Here is an 18,419-nt window from a genome sequence, read left to right on the forward strand (position 1 = left end):
CAGTTGGTTCTTCATATGCCAGCAATCTCTTTGACTTGGCAGGAAACCTCACCTGTCTTAATTCTGCAGAAATGCTGGCACATGATCATATTTCCCATGGAGGACAATTTGTGCCTGGCTAGCGGGATTTGGATGCTGGTTATGAACAAAACTGCTTTATCAGCAACTGAGTAATACAATTCTATAGGCCACCAAAACTCCACCTTTCACTCGTTTGTACAGAACAGGGATTGTCTCCAGAACTCATTTATCTGCCTGTCAGACTTGATTCAGGTCAAATAAGTCAATTACGAAGAAAGCTTATGGCAAAGAATAATAATTAGCCATAATCCATAAGCCTGATAGATACACATACCTTTTTTTAAAAAAAACCAACAAACCTTTAAGTGAGAACAAAGATGATGTAATCTTAGAATTAAGTTACCTGACTAATTATTTTTCCCTTTAATAGGAAAATGAAGGGTGAGGGATAAAAGTATTTTGGGACAGGAAAACCAACAATGTGATTATTAGAAGGAATGGAGTTGGTGCGCGTTGGCTGCCTAGTGCAGTCCACAGTCTGATTTGTGGTTTGTGCTCTTTCAGTCACCTTTGCTTTTTAACTATTGTGTTGCTTCTTTCGTCCTCGTGACTTGCATGCTACTCAGGATCCTAGGTTTGGACCTGGTTGTACGAGATGACAATGGGAACATCTTGGACCCGGATGAAACCAGCACAATCTCTCTCTTCAAGTCCCATGAAACTGCATCCAAAAGGATTGAGGAGAGAATCCAGGAGGAGAAGGTACATCTCTTGTTGCTGGCTTTTTCCTCTTCAAGTAACTAGTACCTACTGTATTTGTAGATTCTTTTTAAGGATACTGTGCTACTTTGGTAGTAGAACTAAATTCTTCTGTGTTTGTTTTTAATGGGAGTACTCTTCTTTGCAGTCCCTGCAACAGAATTTGGACCTCCGAGGGCAGCCAATATTCAACACAACACATACGTATAGCCTATATGTAAACTTCAAGAATTTTGTCTGCAATATTGGAGAAGACGCAGAGCTGTTAATGAGCCTTTATGATCCTGATCTCTCCAAATTCATCAGGTAGGTTTTTTTGTAGGTTCATAAGCAGTTTAGTCATCACAGTGGTCATTCTAAAGAAGCCAGTATAGGTTAGAAAGTAAGAGCCAGCAGATAAGTTTTTCAGTTCTGTTGGTTGCTGCCCCAGTAGTGATTTGGAAGGGGGTTATTTAATTTCAGATAAGTTAGGAAGTCAAGGTTCTGAGCCCATGCACTCCTCTTCTTAAAGCTGGACATTTCTGTGACACATTAGTCAAAATCCCAGATTGTCTCTTTATGTTCTTAAATTGCCCTACTGTTGTCACTAGGCTTGATGCATTTGATTAATTGCTTCCTGCTAAATCATGTATATGCGTGACGTTTGCTGTCAAGCCAGTACGACTTCACACCTAAGGGTTGGGCATCTTGTACTGGTAGGAGAAGATATGAAGAACTTTATCAAGGAAGCATGTACATGTCAGGCACCCTCTGTCTCCATCATTGAAGTTATCAGGTGTGGACATGCTGTCAGTTATATAGGGAAGTAACTGAGAGTACCCATTCACATCGTGCCCGCCTTGTGCCTTCACTGAAATGGGTCACTCCAGAATCACTTTGATATAGAAGATTTTAGCACAATTTTTCAAATATTCTTCAAAGATCAAAATACTTTTGAGCTTTTGCCCAGGTAATGGGAATGTTAGGTGTTGATTTATTTAATATCTTTTTTATTCCTTTATTTGCAGTGAAAATTACCTGGTTCGTTGGGGCAGTAATGGGATGCCTAAAGAAATTGAGAAACTAAATAACCTTCAAGCAGTCTTTACCGTAAGTTATTGCATTTACATCCCAGAAATGCTTCCCCCACGCTGCAAACATCGAAGTTTTGGGTTCTTTCCCTTTCCCCTCCCCTCTCCCCACCCAGCAGAGGGGGATCACGTGGCATTTTGGGGTGTTTTCATGGACACTTAAAATCTTACAGGCAGCCTCAGAGGAATGCTTCTGAAAAATATTTTTTTTTATATGTCAAATCAAAGCAGTAGTAAAGGTGCATTATTTTGCAGTAGTACTGTCAGTGGGTGTTGCTTACCCATGCATTTCTGAAAATCCTATTAGGCACATCTCTGTTGGAGCCTAACTGTACCAAAAAACCTAGGCTTAAGATCATACTTGTTTGTTGTTCATTGCTTTGCTGATCCTACTCTTCTTCTTTGCAACAAGTTGTTAATGGAAGAATTGCACATGAATGGAATAATTTCTGACAACTGGCAAAGGTGGCACAAACTAACCGCCTTGTCATCAGGATCTAGTATTTTGGCAATTAATGCCACTTACTCTCCTTTCAGTACTGTTGCTGGGATTTGTTATCAAAGAGTAATGGGATGTTTAGAAATTGCTGTGTGGAAATTGCTAGTGTTTTTATAGTATGGGTTTTTTTTTTTTCCTAGGGCTCAAAGGATACTGGGTTTACTTTTAAAAAAAAAATAATAATTTCCTTATAATATGTGTGTACAATCTAACAGAAAAGTCTTTCTCTGTCCTCTTCCATTCATAAAGCAGATTGATATAACTGTTTTAAATAATTTCTAGGATTTAAGCAGTTCTGACTTGATCAGGCCGAAAATCAGCTTGGTGTGTCAGATTGTGAGGGTGGGGCATATGGAGCTGAAAGATGGGAAGAAACATACCTGTGGACTCCGGAGACCCTTTGGTGTGGCAGGTATGACAAATTCAACTAATGGAGAAAATAGCATGGCCCAGTGGCTGGGGCAGTGGGCTAAGGAATTGGGAAGTATATGCTTATGTCAGCAAAGCCTGCTAACCTCTTACTTTCACCATCTCTGGCTTCAAAGTGGAGATGTTGATACTGAGCTGCATATAGTACCCCTTTGAGACCTTTTAATAAAAGTTGTATATGAAGATAAAATACTGTTACTACTGTTCACTTTTTGTTTTGTCACCCCCTAGAAAGATAACGCACTGCCATCAGTACAGTAGACTTTTCAGATCTTTGTCAAAGAGGGATTTGCTCCTCATGACTAATGGGATGACGCTGGAGTTTTTAAAGGAGTCTTGGTGAATGAGACATCCAGTTCCTGTTCAATTCCTGTGATCTCTTGTGAAGAGACTTGCTGGAAATTTGTGGTGGAAGAAAATTTCAAAATAATCAGCATTTGAAATCTAAGTGTAATTTCTTTGCCTTGAAGTGCTTGAGTCCCACCTGTTTTTTATCAGAGACTATATTCACATTCACTACCATAGGCTGACTTACACATCAATGAAAAGGTGCTTTTTAAAAAGTTGAGAAGGCAGTGGTGCTCTCTATTGCTGTCATGAGTGGCCTTGGCCCAAAATAAGCAACTGTTGTTTCCATTCTGATAGGGGAAAGCTCCCTCTGTATTCTTTAGCAACTTGGCAAACCTATGTGATGAACTTGTGTTGTTGCAGTGATGGACATAACTGATATCATACATGGAAAGGTGGACGATGAGGAAAAGCAACATTTTATTCCATTTCAGCAGTAAGTACTGGACTTTAGAGTTCATCACATCTGGCTTGTTTAAAGCAGTTGTCCTTTGGAGAAGGACAAATTTGTATGGGAGCCTGGCAGTGTACCAAGGTCTCTACAAATAGATTAGCTTATGGCACTAGTCAGCTCTTTGAAGGAAAAGATTTTTGTCAGCCCTCTGAAGCCTTTGTTCCCCTTGATTTATATGTCTGTATGGTAGGCTAAATTGCTTAAGGAGTTTTGGCAACGCAGCTGAAATTACTAGGTACCCATATCATCTGAGGTAAGAAAGAAGAGTACAGTGCAAAATAACGTTGTGGGGTCTGGGGGATGTGACCCTCAAAACTATTAGGGGGTTGAGAGGCAAGGTTTTCAGAAACACCTGAGCATAGAGAACACAAGTCCTCCTTGTCACTATTGTGCGGTACCTTCTGTATTGTCTGCCTCTTAACTTTCCAGATTACCTTGTAAAGGTGAGTCAGAGGACAGTAGAAAAGGGATTTGTCCCTCTTTCTGGGAAAGAAAGTCAAGCCCAGTGTGTTTTGCATTTCTGTATTGCTAGTTAGACTTGCGTGTTCTGCCTGCTCTCTGATTGCTCACTTTTTCAGCACATTACAGTAACTAAAATGAAGCTTGTTTGGGTAGACTCAGCCATGTTGTTACAGTCCTAAAAACAGCGATCAATTTGGTGTAGCCATATGTTATTACAAGGTATTTTCAGGGGAGATTGTGTGGGTTTTTAAGAAGGATGTCTCTTCCTTTGCAGAATAATGTTAGTCTGCTATCTTTTCTTTCTTTTTTTTTTTTTTTTAAACATTTTTCTTCTGTTCTAATGAGGCTGAATTTAGATCCAAATCTGGACGCATCTACAAGGATGGGGAGCCAGTGAAGACATCGTTTTGTATACGCTTTGGTTCATTATTGATGGTGTGGGTATAGGAGTGAAGTCGGGTTCAAGATCCAAAGCTTGACAGACATGTTTGTGACTAGGGACAGGCTCATCACTTGTGAGATCTCACAGCAGTCATTAGTTATGTTAACTTATCACTAGTTAATCTACATAGTCTCTTAGGGACAGCTCTGAGGTGCACCTGAAGACAGGGCTCAGCTCATGTGATGGGAGTGCAAGGCTCTATGTGCTGAGCTGTTCCTGTGTGGTAGCCGATAGCTGGACTTGTTCTCACAGGTCTGCAAGGCAGTCTGTGGATGGAAAACAAGAACAAAGTACAGCTGGCTATGTTTATGGTTGTCCTGAAGACTGCTATTTCAGTATGATACAAATGTAGGTAGTCATGGAGTCTTTAGGTCAGTTTTACTTATCCTAAGTCTGAGCTAGCACTGTGATGTGTTTCCTGGTATGAGAGTTTAAATGTACTTCCATTGGGTTTGTGCAGGTGAAGGATTAAAAAAAAATTCCCATGGAATCCTTTAAAAAAAATATTTCTTTGGAAAACAGTCAGCTGTTGGCCAGCCCTCTTCTTGCAGAGCACATGTTTGATGTTTGTCTGCTACCCAGTCTCTATTGTTGCTCTTCTCAGGATTGCCATGGAAACATACATCAGACAGCGACAGCTAATCATGTCCCCACTGATAACTTCCCATGTGATTGGAGAAAATGAGCCCCTCACTTCTGTCTTCAACAAAGTCATCGCTGCAAAGGAAGTGAATCATAAAGGGCAAGGTACAGCAGTTGGGTGAGAAGCTAATGTAAAAACCTGGTGCGGGGAAGGGTTCCCCTTGCTTACAGAGGAAAATAAATGGCTTGTGAAAGTCCAGAGATCAAGGCTTATTGGAGTTTGCTACCTTCCCTGAGCCAAATGTATGGTCTCTGTAATGGCTGCGACCCAGCACATTGGGAGCTAAAAAAAAGATCAAAACAAGAACTTCTCTAGGTGACGACTTATTTGCTAGTAATGTAATGTTTTTAACATTTTAAAATATTTTTAAGTGAACATGGCTGTTTGCGTAGTCTAAATGGCTTTGGGTTTAAACTGCATTATTCAGGATTCTTCTGCTCCTGCTTGTGTGTCTGGCCTTTACTCAAATACACTGGTGGATTCACCTCAGAAAGTTTGTATTTTACTTCAGAGAATCTACTTGTCCAGTAAGGTCTTATTCAGCATTAGGGAGATAGAGAACTGGGCAAGTGAGAACCAGCTTGGGATATTTAAAGCATTGTTGCATGGAGATCACATGAAGAAACAGTTTTCTGTTAAGCATAGGCTTAAATTTCATGTTTTCATACTTTTTTTTCAGTAAAGGAGTGTTACCTTTTTTTTTTCTTAGGTCTTTGGGTCTCCCTGAAACTGCTTCCTGGCGATCTAGCACAGGTTCAAAAGGATTTTTCCCACCTTGTAGACAGATCAACTGCTGTGGCTCGCAAAATGGGATTCCCTGAGATAATCCTTCCTGGTAGGTCCCATATGCCTCTATACTTCCATGGAGTGAAAGAGGTGGTTGAAATTCTAGAATTTCTGTTATGAACAGATTTATTTTAAAGCTGTCTGAAAAACTTGCTTTCATTTTTCTTGAAATTCCCAGCTGATCATTTATTTTTTGTCAAAGAAGTGAAAACATAAGCTTCCTTTCTTATACTGAAAAATGATAGTGTGTGTACTTTTTGGAAGAAAACTTCTGTTTATTCAAAGAGACATTTTTGTTGCATATGTTTGACTCTGCTCTATTTAATCCATTCAAAGTGGATTTAGCCTTACAGAGCTCATTACGTTTTAAAAGTTACGTAAAGATAGAGGTTTATAAAAAGGAGAATGGTACATTTTAAAAGATTTTGTGTAATTTGAGATGAAGATGAAATGGTGTGATGTTGCGTGTCATTAATTAGGTGGTATCAGTAAAGGCTAAGAAGAAGATAAGGATAACCTGGAACCCAAGGATGTTAAATGTTAACCTGTAAAACTGTCTGTATGAGAAATACAACTCATTAAGCGCTATGAATTTTAGGTGATGTTCGAAATGATATCTATGTCACCCTGATACAAGGGGAATTTGACAAAGGGAAGAAGAAGACTCCCAAGAATGTAGAAGTCACCATGTCTGTACATGATGAAGATGGAAATCTCCAAGAGGTATGATGGCCTTTGCAGGAGGTCACAAGGCTGCTGTGTTTGCTAGATGATAGCTGTGGTCCATAGGATCTTATATATCAACTGTATGCAAGAACTGTGTGATAATGAACAAAAGATATTATAGGTGATCTCAGTGACCAAATTTGAATATTCAGTGATTTTTTTTTTTAATTAATAAGGGATGTGAGCAAATCTCTGAAGATTCTGTAAAACTTTGAAAGAGGTGACATGCATTGAGTTCCCTTGACTGTGAAGCATAGACCTTGAGTAACTCTGACAGTTACATGCTCTGAAAATTTCTGACCCAAGATACTTCTTGCTTTCATTCTAGACCTTACCTTTTCTTTCCCCCTCTCCCCTTGTCTTTTTGTCCAAAGAAAGCTATCCATCCTGGTGCCGGTTATGAAGGTGTCTCAGAATATAAGTCTGTTGTTTATTATCAAGTCAAGCAACCTTGCTGGTATGAAACTGTAAAGGTAGGAGTGTGTAATTTACAGTCTTGCTTCCTTTGTGTCCAAAACAAACTAATTTAAAATCAGTAGGCACATCAGTAACAGTGTCCTGTAAATTGCCTGGAGATAGAGAATGCTGGTGCTGCATTTTTTCTTTGTGTATTGTCATGTGCAGGTGTCCATTGCAATAGAAGAAGTCAGTCGTTGCCATTTAAGATTCACTTTCCGTCATCGGTCATCACAGGAATGTAAGTATCAGAAAAGAAGATCTGCAGGAGTACTGTGCTCTTCTTACTCTCATTGAGATTTTCTGAGTATCCACCAAAGGTGTAGTGCTTGCATTTCTACTTATTTCCAGTCTTGTGGATTTTCTTGCAAGCAAACAAAAATAATTTCAAAATTTTTACAGCCTTAAAAAAGGTTTGGTGCTGGTTTTGTTCTAAAACTAAGATTAGATAGGGAGCAACATGTTATCCCCTTTGAAAGACTGTTGTCCATGCTTGTTGCTTCTTTGGTTTCTCAGTGTGTGGTGTTGTTTTTACTTTATTTCAAGGCCTTCACAAAATTCAGTGCAAGGGCTGGTGGGCTTCTAATGGTCTTCCTATAGGAGGATTTCAAATTAGGTTAATGAATGGCAAATGAGAAAGTTAGCGCCAGAAGTTTTATCAAAGGACTTCAGAGCCCTGAAACAAAATCAATAATTTGAGACTAAGTCCTTGAAAGGCTCTGAAAAAAATTCTCTTAAGGTACCTGGGAGATGCAGTGACGTAATTCCACATCCATAGCTCACAAGCAGATTTGCGAAGTCCCAACCAAAATATCTATACGATTATATATGTCCATCCAGCAGCACAATTAACTGCTAAAGTTGTGTGGCAAGAGATGCTTCAGAGAGGACATTTTTCTGTGTAGTTGCAGATACTTACTAAGTGCCTTGAGATGAGAGGGAAAGAAAGAGGGCTCTTTCTACGGTGGATCGCAAAGTTTGCTAGCTCCATGGCATTATCGTGTGATGCTATTAAATAAAGAAGAAGCTGCACATAGTTAGAGCTACATTATGGATCGTATGGGCATAAATAAGACAATTTGTAATAAAGATTTTTCTTTCTGTTTGCAGCTAGGGATAAGTCTGAGAGAGCTTTTGGCATGGGCTTTGTGAAGTTGATGAATGCAGATGGAACAACACTGCAAGATGGCAAACACAATTTGATTGTTTACAAGGTAGCTTGGGCATTTGCAGCCTTCACTTCTGTTTAACTAATCAAAACAGCTCTCTTGGCTGATTTTTTTCCTAGCAATGTAAACATCATCAGTGCAGAGATTTTAAATAATTTTTCTAGGATAGCAGGACAGTTGGGTTTTTTGTTGGTTTTTTTTTTTTTTTTAAGTCACCCTCAGCTCTGCTTTCACTGATGGGTTTTCTGACTGCAAGTACACAAATCCGGTACATCCTTGTATGTACCTGTATAGAGCACTTTTCCTGTAACATCATTCATCTAGACAGTGTGCAACAAACAGGCCTGGTGAACACCTGCTTTGGAGGATCAGTGTGTGATGGGCAGAGAAACCTGGTGCCCTTAATCACAGTAAGAGGAAAAAGTTAATGCATTGCAGTAGAAAGCTGTGAAGTGGGGCAGGGGGGAACCCTCCTGAAGTCTGTGGCTTGAATCACTCTGAAAAGAGCTTAGTTCATTGGCAGTATGGGCAACTTCTGTTCCCTAAAGTTAGAGACCCAAACAGACAACGTGAGTAAACAACTATAGACATGAAAAGATGTTTAAAGCTCTCTCTGGCTGTCACTGTGTTGAAGTGTGTCTGCAGATGAGAACTGCAAGAGGTCAGACAAGGTGTGCCCAGTGTGAGATAACCCTTGTCTTTGCTGTGTTCAACCAACAGGGTGATAACAAGAAAATGGAAGATGCTAAATGCTATTTAACTCTTCCTTGCACCAAAACGGAGATAGAGGAGAAGGAGGCCCCCTCGGGGAAAAACCTGCACCATCTAGCCAACTTCACACCCACTAAAGATAGTACAAAAGACAGCTTCCAGATTGCCACTTTGATCTGCTCCACCAAACTTACCCAGAATGGTAGGTTTTGCATTAGCAGCCTAGCTATCATGCTGTATATTTGAAGTAAAGGCAGCACTTCCTCTATGCAAAATTTTTTGCCATGTGTGGGCATAGTGCTTTAGCTTTAATCTTGCGGTTTCATGTGTCAATGGCAGCCCAATCCCACCATTGTTGGCATCATGTTGCCAGTACAAGCTACAAAGATGTGTATGCAGCCACTAGAGACCATGTCATGTGAATATTTTATCCAAACTACCAATGTTAAATTGAACAGGTTTGTCAGCAGGTATAGAAATGGCACCCGTCAGTGACAGTGTATGTGTGTTCAGAATCATAAATGTTTAAGGTTACTTACCTTCTTTCCTCTGCCTATTAAGAATGTAGCAATTAGAACTGAACTCTTTAGGATGCTATTAGACATTAACTCTGCTTTGCATGTTGCCAAAGTGGTCAAAATGAAGAATGATGTATATATGCGAATAAATACAGTTTATGCTGGAACCTGCTGGTAAATGATGTGAAGTTTCCACTAGATCTGGAAGGCTCTTGGGATAACATACTCTCTGACTTTGGGAAAGAAGCTTGTGAAAATGACACCAGCTGTGGCTCCATCAAGGTGTACCTGTGTAGCTGCTGGGAGATGGGCATGAGCTGTTGTGCTCACTGTTTAAGCTTGGCCAGTTAGCTTAAGTTAAATGCCATACTGATACATCCATGTGCATGAGGACTGACTCTGACTTTCATTATCCTGTCTGATGTGCAGGCCAAGCACAGTTGCATCTTTCTGCCCTCCTGCATGTAACCTCTGTTTCTGAATGCGGCATTCTTTGTCAGGGCTGTTAAGTTTCACATGTATTCTTACATCTGAAGGTAGTAAATTAATTTAGTTTCAGAACAGAGATGATATGTACATATTTCATTAACATGCAAGATGTGTGTGAAACCTGCCAGACTCCTCTGAAAGCCTCAGCTGTAGTTTGTAACTAAACTTGAGGTCCTGGGATATCCCAGAACTGTGATGAACAGCTCTGCAGCTTAATGTAATTTATACAAGAGGTTTAACTTTAAGAACCATCTCCAAGAGGCTGCTCTAAAGTAAACACAAGCATTAGTAAGAAAAGTCATGGACTAATAAAATTCCTATCTTGAGATACCTTCTCTCGAGTGAATGAGAAGCCTGGAAAGTTGTCTACCAAATGCCTTGTATTATCAAATTACACCCGGGTTTCCATTCATAGCAAAACTTAACTTTCTTGCCAAGACAAAAGAACTATCTCAGGGTAATATTCTGTGCATCAGTGTGACTTTTCCTTGTAAACTGATTCTAAAAATAACCTCTAATACTTCTGTATTGTTCTGCAGCCATTAAGTCAGCTTTGTTATTGTAATCTGTTTCTAATTGCTGATGTTCTGTCCTTGCTAGTTGACCTGCTGGGTTTGTTGAACTGGCGTTCTAACTCTCAGAACATATCTCACAACCTAAGGAAGCTAATGGAGGTGGAAGGAGGAGAAATTGTAAAGGTATGCATAGAGATTTGGGTCTCCTTGTTACGCAAACACTTATGTTTGTGCTTGATGTTGACCTTGAAGGGTTGCAATTGTGTTGTACCCAAAAGTTCTCTATATAGGCCAGGAGAGCCATTCTAGCTGCTGAGCAACAGGAGAACAAAAGTTATACTTTGCCCCAAGAGCTCTCATTAGTGGAATTCACCAGAATTACTGAAGCTAAAAGTTACTGGGATCGGGGAGATGGTGGTGACTTTGTTTTCCCCTGTATCCTTACAAAATAGAAGATACATTCAAAACCTAACTTCTAATTTTCAGTAGTGGCTCTGGGCCTCTATTGTGATTTGGGACTTGCTGTCAATCTAGGAACAGAGTGCAGAGAAGGCCCAAAGAGCTTGTAGTCAAAGTACTGTGGGGAATAGACCTGAAATGTGGGCAAATGCCACAGAAAATAGTCTGCTGAAGGATTTAGGAGGTAAGACTTCCTGTGGTTCCAAGTGTGGATCTTTTGGGATTATGCAAGGCGATGGTTTTACTTAACTGCTGAACAACTAAAGTAAAGACTGTGTCATTGCAAACCAGTCTTTACATAAAATGTCATGCCTTAGTACAGTGTATGTAGTTGATTTGGCCCAGTGTAAGCTTAAACTATATGGACAGAATTAAGTGTATTCAGTAGGCCTCTTGCTAGATAAAAAGGCAATAAAACATAAAAGTGGGGCCATTCAGAGCTGATAAGAAAAGATCTTCCTTGCTATAGTGAGGGAGAATAGTGTGATGATCATGACAAGCATGTGAATGAATACAGGACTAAGATCTCTCTTTAAATGTTCTTTCATGGACAGTTTTTACAGTTCAACTGGCCTAGGCTGGAAGGGGAAAAATGATCCAAAAGAGTAGGCTCTTGTGCAGGATTCCAGAAGTAGTCATCTTTTCCCACCCTTTTACTATTTATTTTTTTCCCCTCTAGTTTTTGCAAGACACCCTTGATGCACTTTTCAACATAATGATGGAAATGTCAGAAAATGAAACCTATGACTTCCTTGTGTTTGATGCACTGGTGAGTGAGTCTTTTGTGGATTTAGGGTGTTTGTTTTTCAGCCACGTTTTCAGTCTCTTCCTCGTGCTTCCTTTAAATGAGTGATTGGTATTTTGCTCTGAGAAATAAATTACATTTAAACACTTCTTAAGGCATTTTCAGGAGCTAGGACTGAGATACGCATTGAGCTTTTTAGTAACCACAGTGAAAACAGCAATAAACATTTACATAATTTATAGTAATTCCTTCAGATAACTTCTTGCATTGAGGCAATTTACAGAAGAGAAAAACCGTATTATCTATGTGAAGCACAAAGTGAAATGATTTGTTCAGGGTCATGGTGTTGGAGGATTTGTGGCTGTGGCGGGAATAGAACCTACGCACCCTAAATCCTAGCCCAGTACTTGGGCAGTAGGGATGACTGCTCCTCCGAACCTTTATAGGAGGATTACAATGACTGAGTAAAGGACTTCATGAGGATTTTTCTGCATCTTTGGAGAGGCTGCTTAGTATGTGTGTGAAAGGCACTGCCTTTGGTGTGCAGTGCAGTAACAAAGCTGTGTGCTTCATGCTGATCAGCAAATACGTACTTGACAGTTCAGGAAGAAATATGAATTCAGATGTATCCGGCTGACATTGGTCGGAGGAGTGAATGTAGGGGGAAAGAATGTCCTGGCTCTAACACGTCATTGAAGTAACAGGACTGAGTGTTTGCTATGAGTATAAATCATCAGAATCTCAAGTTCTAGCTTTGGAAAGCATCGTTTCTTAGCTTTGAAAAACGGCCTTCAGCAGCTCTGTGCCTATTTGACCTGTGCTATGACAATGTCACAGAAAGACTGTGAGTAGTGCTGCTTCCTGTATCACTGTTGTTGCTTTGAGAAGTAGCTCCCTTTATCTGTAAGATTTTCTATCCAAATGCTGCTATGACCTACCTTTCCTCTGAGCAATGATGTAGTCGCACACACTGCAGTATTTAGTGACTATTAGAATATTAATAACGCTACCTGTAGCATTAATGCTATTAGAAAAACAAACAAATGAAAACTATGACCCAGCAAAACACATGACATGCAATTAGAGACTGAGTTATGTTCAAGCTAGTTAGAGGTTGTGCGGCTCTGTACATCTGTTTCCTTTTGAATTTTTGGCAGGTATTTATTATTTCTTTGATCGGAGACATCAAGTTCCAGCATTTCAACCCTGTACTTGAAACTTATATTTACAAGCACTTCAGTGCAACCCTGGCATATGTGTAAGTATTGGTAACCACAGACCCCACAGGCTGTCGTTCAGACAGTGTCTCACTGATAGTTTCAGTAAACTATGCTAATGTGATAAAGGCAGCATAGACCAGATGAGAGTGTTCCACCCTATTCTTGTGTGCTTTCAGGAGAGAAAGAAACCCTGTAATTACTCTTTTTACCCTGTAAAAGGTTTCTGTTGTAAGAATTTTTTCTGTAAGGAAAAGACACTGCTATCATGGAAAATCCTGTATCAGAGTGTGTGATTCAGACTCTGTTTTGACCTGTAGTCCTCTGTGTGTGTGTTGGCGTTATAAAAGCATCTTCATGTTTTTCAGCCTGATTTCCTATTGAAAACAGGTTTAATGCAGTCGGTCTGTATACATCTCTCCCTTATAACTTTTGAGTGCTTTGGTTTAGTATTGCTGCTAAAAGATTGGTGGGTAGGGGTGGCAGTTATGGGTATATGCAGAAGGCAACGGAAAATATCGCTAAGTTGGTACGTGGTGGGGGCGTGGAAATTGATGAAGGAACACAAATTCATAAGAAATCTGGTCTTATGGGTATTGCTGCTCATGGAACTGTTTTGTCTTGCCAGTACCTGCCCTAACCTTTTCAATCCACCCCACCCCAAAAGTACTTTGAGCAGAATAAAGTTTGAAAGAGTCTGTATACTTTGTACTCTGTGCTACAGTTTTAGGGGTATGTTTGAATGCGGTCACGGGGAGCAGAAGCAGAACCATGCGTGGCTGAAATAATACAAGCAACATTGTGGTCAATGGTAGCAGAGATAAGAGTGGTGTTCGCCTCCACTGTCTGCCTACAACCAGGCAGGTTGAGGAGGCCACAGACTTCAGAAAAGGGCTAAATGTCATGGTGGGGCTTAAACATGTGGATTACATGAGATTACACTTTTATGTTGAAACTCTCTCACATAGACTTTCATTTGTTTAGAAGAAATTTGCAGTTCTTCACATTTGGATGTGTGGGTATGGACAGTGGGAGTAATTCTGTTTCCCTGTAGCGTTTTTTATCTGTGGAACTCAAAGCAGTTTAAAAAATTCAGCTCACAATTGTTAGTTGTGTTTTATCAGGGAAGGAAAAAAGCTGGTGCCCAGTTTATTTAGGTACATGTGAAAATTTAGTCCTTTCGGTCAACCTGTTGACTTCATGTGCTTTAAAACAAGGCATTTGTTTAAGTGCTATAGGTGGTCGTGGCTTACATGCCTAAGGATACTCAGGAAGTTGGGGGAAAAGCCAGGAATAACACACGGGTCTCTTGACTTTCCAGCTCCTTGATCTAGCGCGCCTCAGCGCAAAGGTCATTACCCTCGTGGTAACAGGCAACTAAAAAGTTAAATCTGAGGCCAAGAGGGAGGGCAAAACCACAAACCAAACTCCTTTTCCCCTCTCAAAATCTCTTCTTACTTTTCCTGATACGCATGAATTCCTAGTCCTGAGTATTCAGCCTCTCTTGATGGCTGTCAGCCTAAAGATAATCCTGTGAGGAAACACGATTCCACAAAGCCCTGAAGTCCCCATATCCTGGACTGCTTTCTTCCCTGCCCTGGCCATGCAACTACTGCTTGCATATGATTTCCTTTCCTTCTTCCCTGTAACCTATGAAAGAATCATCCTTTTTATTTCTCTTCACTATAAATAAACTTCTTTGATTAATGACCACACTGTATCTTAGTTTTGTTGTTCCCTTGCCTTTTTTTCCAGCTTAGCTTGACAATGTGCTGTCTGCATAATGCCAAGTGGACTATAATATTATATAGCATCCTTCATGTGCTCCACATGCCAGACTTAGACAAACTAGGGAATTATGCTGGCAATGTGGCAAATAGAGCAAGCAAGTGCAAAAGCTGTTGTATACTTGGCTATCACTTACATGCTGCTTTGGGTGCTGTGAGTTGTTTAATGAAGGGAGTAGGATTTTGCCTGAATATTAGCTGCCATAGCATTTACAGAAGATCCTGATCTTCTGATTTGGCAGAGACTAGATAGCAGATACTCATAATGTGTTTATGCAACTTCTGTCTGCAGTTCTCCAAGCGCTCAGTAAGTATTGCTTCAGAAGACCTTTGTACTCCACACATGAGAATGCTAACACATGGAGAAGGTGTCAGTCCACTTTCAATAGTAATGGGTTTTCCAATTTCCTGAACACTTCATTCTAGGGAAAAAGAAAAGCAGATCAAGAAGCTGGACTTTGTAGACAAATTTGTAGACTTTTCTGAGGATTCATAAACTAGTTATGAAAATCTTGCATCCCATGAAGCCAAAGATTGCAGAAGGCAATAGACTGTGAAGAGGAACCCCTGTCTGTTATCTATTTATTAGACTGTAGTTCCTCTCTGGAATAAGGAAGCTGAACTTGCACAGAAACTTAACTGTCTATTCTCCTTTTTGTTTTATTTCCAAAGGAAACTCACCAAAGTACTGAACTGTTACGTGGGAAATGCTGATGACTCCAGCAAGACAGAATTGCTATTTGCTGCTCTGAAAGCCTTGAAGTACCTATTCCGATTCATTGTTCAGTCACGAATATTGTACCTGAGGTGAGACCAAGGTCACTGCCATCCTTATGTCTCCTTTTGAAGGTCAGTGGAGTTACTTCCAGTTAACACCACTGGAGGGGATATTCTTCAGCATATCCTTTATCCTTGAATTATTAGGAAGAGTATCTTTCTGCCCTTTGTCTACAACTGGAGCAAGTAAGTCAAGTAAAAATTGAAGTACCTCATTTGAAGAGGAGAATCCTTTTAGTCATCTGTAGCATGCTATAAGCAGCATATGGTAGTGCTGAAAAGGAACCTGTTGTTTATTAAAAAAATGAAAACATGGAATGACTTGCTCATTTTAAGAAACTTTAAGAAACAAATGCACACACAGTTACTTGTTAGGTGAGGTGAGGATGACACGTTGTCCAGTTAGGGTATGGTCAATGACAGTGGTTTTACCATAGCCTCAGAACATGTTTTCAGAGATTTACAGTGAATGTTTGGAATCCTTTCCTCATGTTCATGCTGGCTTTTTTGTTTAATACAGAATGACCTACTTGATTCTTGGAACCCAAGCAGAATTTGATGCAATGGCATTTTAAAAAGTGCAGCCCTTCCCTTATAACAGATTTCAGCAGGAAATTACTACAGGATCCCTGATGCCATTTTTACACTCATGTCTTTGTAGAAGGAGATTGCATTAAGATGTTGTTCAACAGGATAAAATCATATTTCAGCTACTATGACACTGTTAGCCTAGATTTATGTGTATAACTAGCTCTTTCTGTTCTTTGTAGGTTTTATGGGAAAAGTGAAGATGGGGATGAATTTAATGATGCAATACGCAAGCTGTTCCTCTCCTTCAATGTCCTCATGGATCGGCCTTTAGAGGAGGCTGTCAAGATTAAGGTATGCGTAATTTGCAGGGAGAGGTAATATCTTTTATTAGATCAACTGATACAGTTGGGGGGGGGGCAGGCAGAAAAAGGGACAAGCTTTGAGGCACATAAAACCCATTCAGATGAGTCACACCACCTCTGAATGTCTGTTTTAATGAACCGTGTGTGGCAGGAAAGGAATATTTAAACCCCAAAGTTTATCAAATGAAGATGAGAGTGGTGGCTTTGCTGACAACCCTTCAGCACCTGCTAGGATGAAAGCTAACAACCAATGAAGGTGTAATCTACTGCAGTGTGGAAGACACTTCAACCAGTAACACCAGGTTTGAGGGTGATGGAGACAGAAATGTTAAACTACTGCAAAAATCAGTGTAATGCTGGGAATGAAAGTAATGAAGAAACATGGCTTCTAAATGTATCTTAAATTTTATACTTCCTTGTTTTTCTGTTGTCAACTGGATTACGAACCTTCTGTTTATGCTCTGAGGATTTGCGGAGCAGCCATGCAATGAGGCTGCTAACTTGCTACGGGCAATGAGGCCTTTAGATTGCTTGCATTATTTCAGTTCTTCTAGCCAACATGCTTTTCTCTGTTTGGAGGAAAGATTGAGTCTAAACTTTTAATTAGCACTTGGTTGATTTAAACCCCAACTTTGATTCTCATGCAGTCAGCGTACCTGCTGGCAGCAGCCATAGAACTTCACAAAGAGACCTTTAGTTGCTGTTGCACCTAGTTGTCTGGATGCTACTTTTATGAAAGCCATACTACTACCTAGATAACTTATTACTGTGTATGTGGACATGCTAAAGTATGCAGAACACTGAGTCAATTTAACTGACTAGTGCTTTTCATGTCAGGCTATAAGCAGCTTAACCCCTGGAACTGCAGGATGTTTGCAAAAACTAAAGAACTTGGCTACAAATCCTTCCTCCTTCACCTTTTACACTCTGCACTGCAGATGTGTGGTTGCTGGAGGCTCTTTGGATGCATAAATTTGAACTTAAGACAGTTGTCTACAAGTGTCCACATATTTGCTCTTGCAAAGACTAGATTTGCCATGTTAGCTATGCGCATTGTTGTTGAGACTTTACACCCTTACAGAATGAACTAGCTAGTCTAACTTGGTTTCCATGTGTGTTTCATGTCCTTGGTTTTTTTCTTGCAGGGTGCAGCTTTAAAGTATTTGCCAAGCATCATAAATGATGTCAAACTGGTATTTGACCCTGTTGAGCTCAGGTAACCGTATTAAGTTTGTTTGTCCTCTAAACCCAGCTTGTCTGTTGGGAAGAATTTTGGAAACTTCCCTAAAAACAGCCACTCTGATTATGACATGATGGTGCACATACTGTGTATGAATTTGAGGAAGCACTTGCAGGGCTTTAAAGGAAGTTAGTTTAGTTCAAAGGAGTCTATGCATCTCAACTGTGCTTTCTGAGGCACTTCGAGATTTTACTGAAAACCAAAATTTGAGGACTGGGGAGTGATATGTTGAAACGTTGTGCAAGTTTCCACCAATTCTTAGTGATTGCTTCTGAGGTGAACCAAAATGTGTGGCAAAGGCACAGCCTTGGTTGGGAAAATGAAAGTTTTATTTATTCGGGAAATTCACAACACTGTATGGATTTCTGTTCTTTGGTGTTCATAGCTTTGCCCAGAACCTCCCAACCATGCTTCCTTGTTCTGACACAAATAATTTGCTCGTAAACAGTAGACAGACAGCAAATGTACATGGAATTTAATTTAATGGAATCTCAGATTGAAATGAGTCATCACTCTTGATGAAAGGGGCATCTGGAAGGATGTGTTCTTGCTGTTGTTTATAGCTGTGTTTCAAGTTTCAGCAGTGGTCTGCTGAAGCTTTGCAAAATTCTGCTTTCATTTTGTATGAAAGTAAGTACAATTATCTTATGCTGGCACTGGAGGGCAGAGAGTACTGCCTATTTATAAGCTTTTGTGATATATCTAGTGTGTCTTGGGATGCAAGCTTCATTTTAAGAGGCTTAAGCCTGCAGTTTCTGAATACTGTTCAGTTTTACTAAAAGTCCTCTGCTAAGTTTCTTGAAA

The 18,419-nt window shown here is 40.0% G+C and overlaps 1 protein-coding gene across 11 annotated transcripts in view; it reads left to right on the forward strand.

Annotated features, from left to right (window-relative positions):
* DOCK5 (dedicator of cytokinesis 5) overlaps positions 1-18,419 on the forward strand; it is a 130,991-nt gene that overhangs the window by 74,557 nt on the left and 38,015 nt on the right. For all 11 annotated transcript variants that reach the window (XR_003926293.2, XR_003926291.2, XR_003926292.2 and 8 more), the window contains 18 exons: positions 648-783; positions 929-1,086; positions 1,788-1,869; positions 2,632-2,761; positions 3,490-3,562; positions 5,089-5,231; positions 5,837-5,962; positions 6,512-6,636; positions 7,014-7,112; positions 7,264-7,336; positions 8,206-8,309; positions 8,985-9,177; positions 10,583-10,680; positions 11,636-11,725; positions 12,859-12,959; positions 15,378-15,512; positions 16,253-16,364; positions 17,521-17,591. Coding sequence is in view for 8 of the 11 variants with exons in the window: in XM_030034999.2 (XP_029890859.1) it covers positions 648-783; positions 929-1,086; positions 1,788-1,869; positions 2,632-2,761; positions 3,490-3,562; positions 5,089-5,231; positions 5,837-5,962; positions 6,512-6,636; positions 7,014-7,112; positions 7,264-7,336; positions 8,206-8,309; positions 8,985-9,177; positions 10,583-10,680; positions 11,636-11,725; positions 12,859-12,959; positions 15,378-15,512; positions 16,253-16,364; positions 17,521-17,591 (2,049 nt within the window). In the remaining 3 variants the exon portion in view is untranslated. The remainder of the gene's footprint in view (positions 1-647; positions 784-928; positions 1,087-1,787; positions 1,870-2,631; positions 2,762-3,489; positions 3,563-5,088; positions 5,232-5,836; positions 5,963-6,511; positions 6,637-7,013; positions 7,113-7,263; positions 7,337-8,205; positions 8,310-8,984; positions 9,178-10,582; positions 10,681-11,635; positions 11,726-12,858; positions 12,960-15,377; positions 15,513-16,252; positions 16,365-17,520; positions 17,592-18,419) is intronic.

Source organism: Aquila chrysaetos, chromosome 13, assembly GCF_900496995.4.
Source record: "Aquila chrysaetos chrysaetos chromosome 13, bAquChr1.4, whole genome shotgun sequence".
Classification (NCBI taxonomy): domain Eukaryota; kingdom Metazoa; phylum Chordata; class Aves; order Accipitriformes; family Accipitridae; genus Aquila; species Aquila chrysaetos.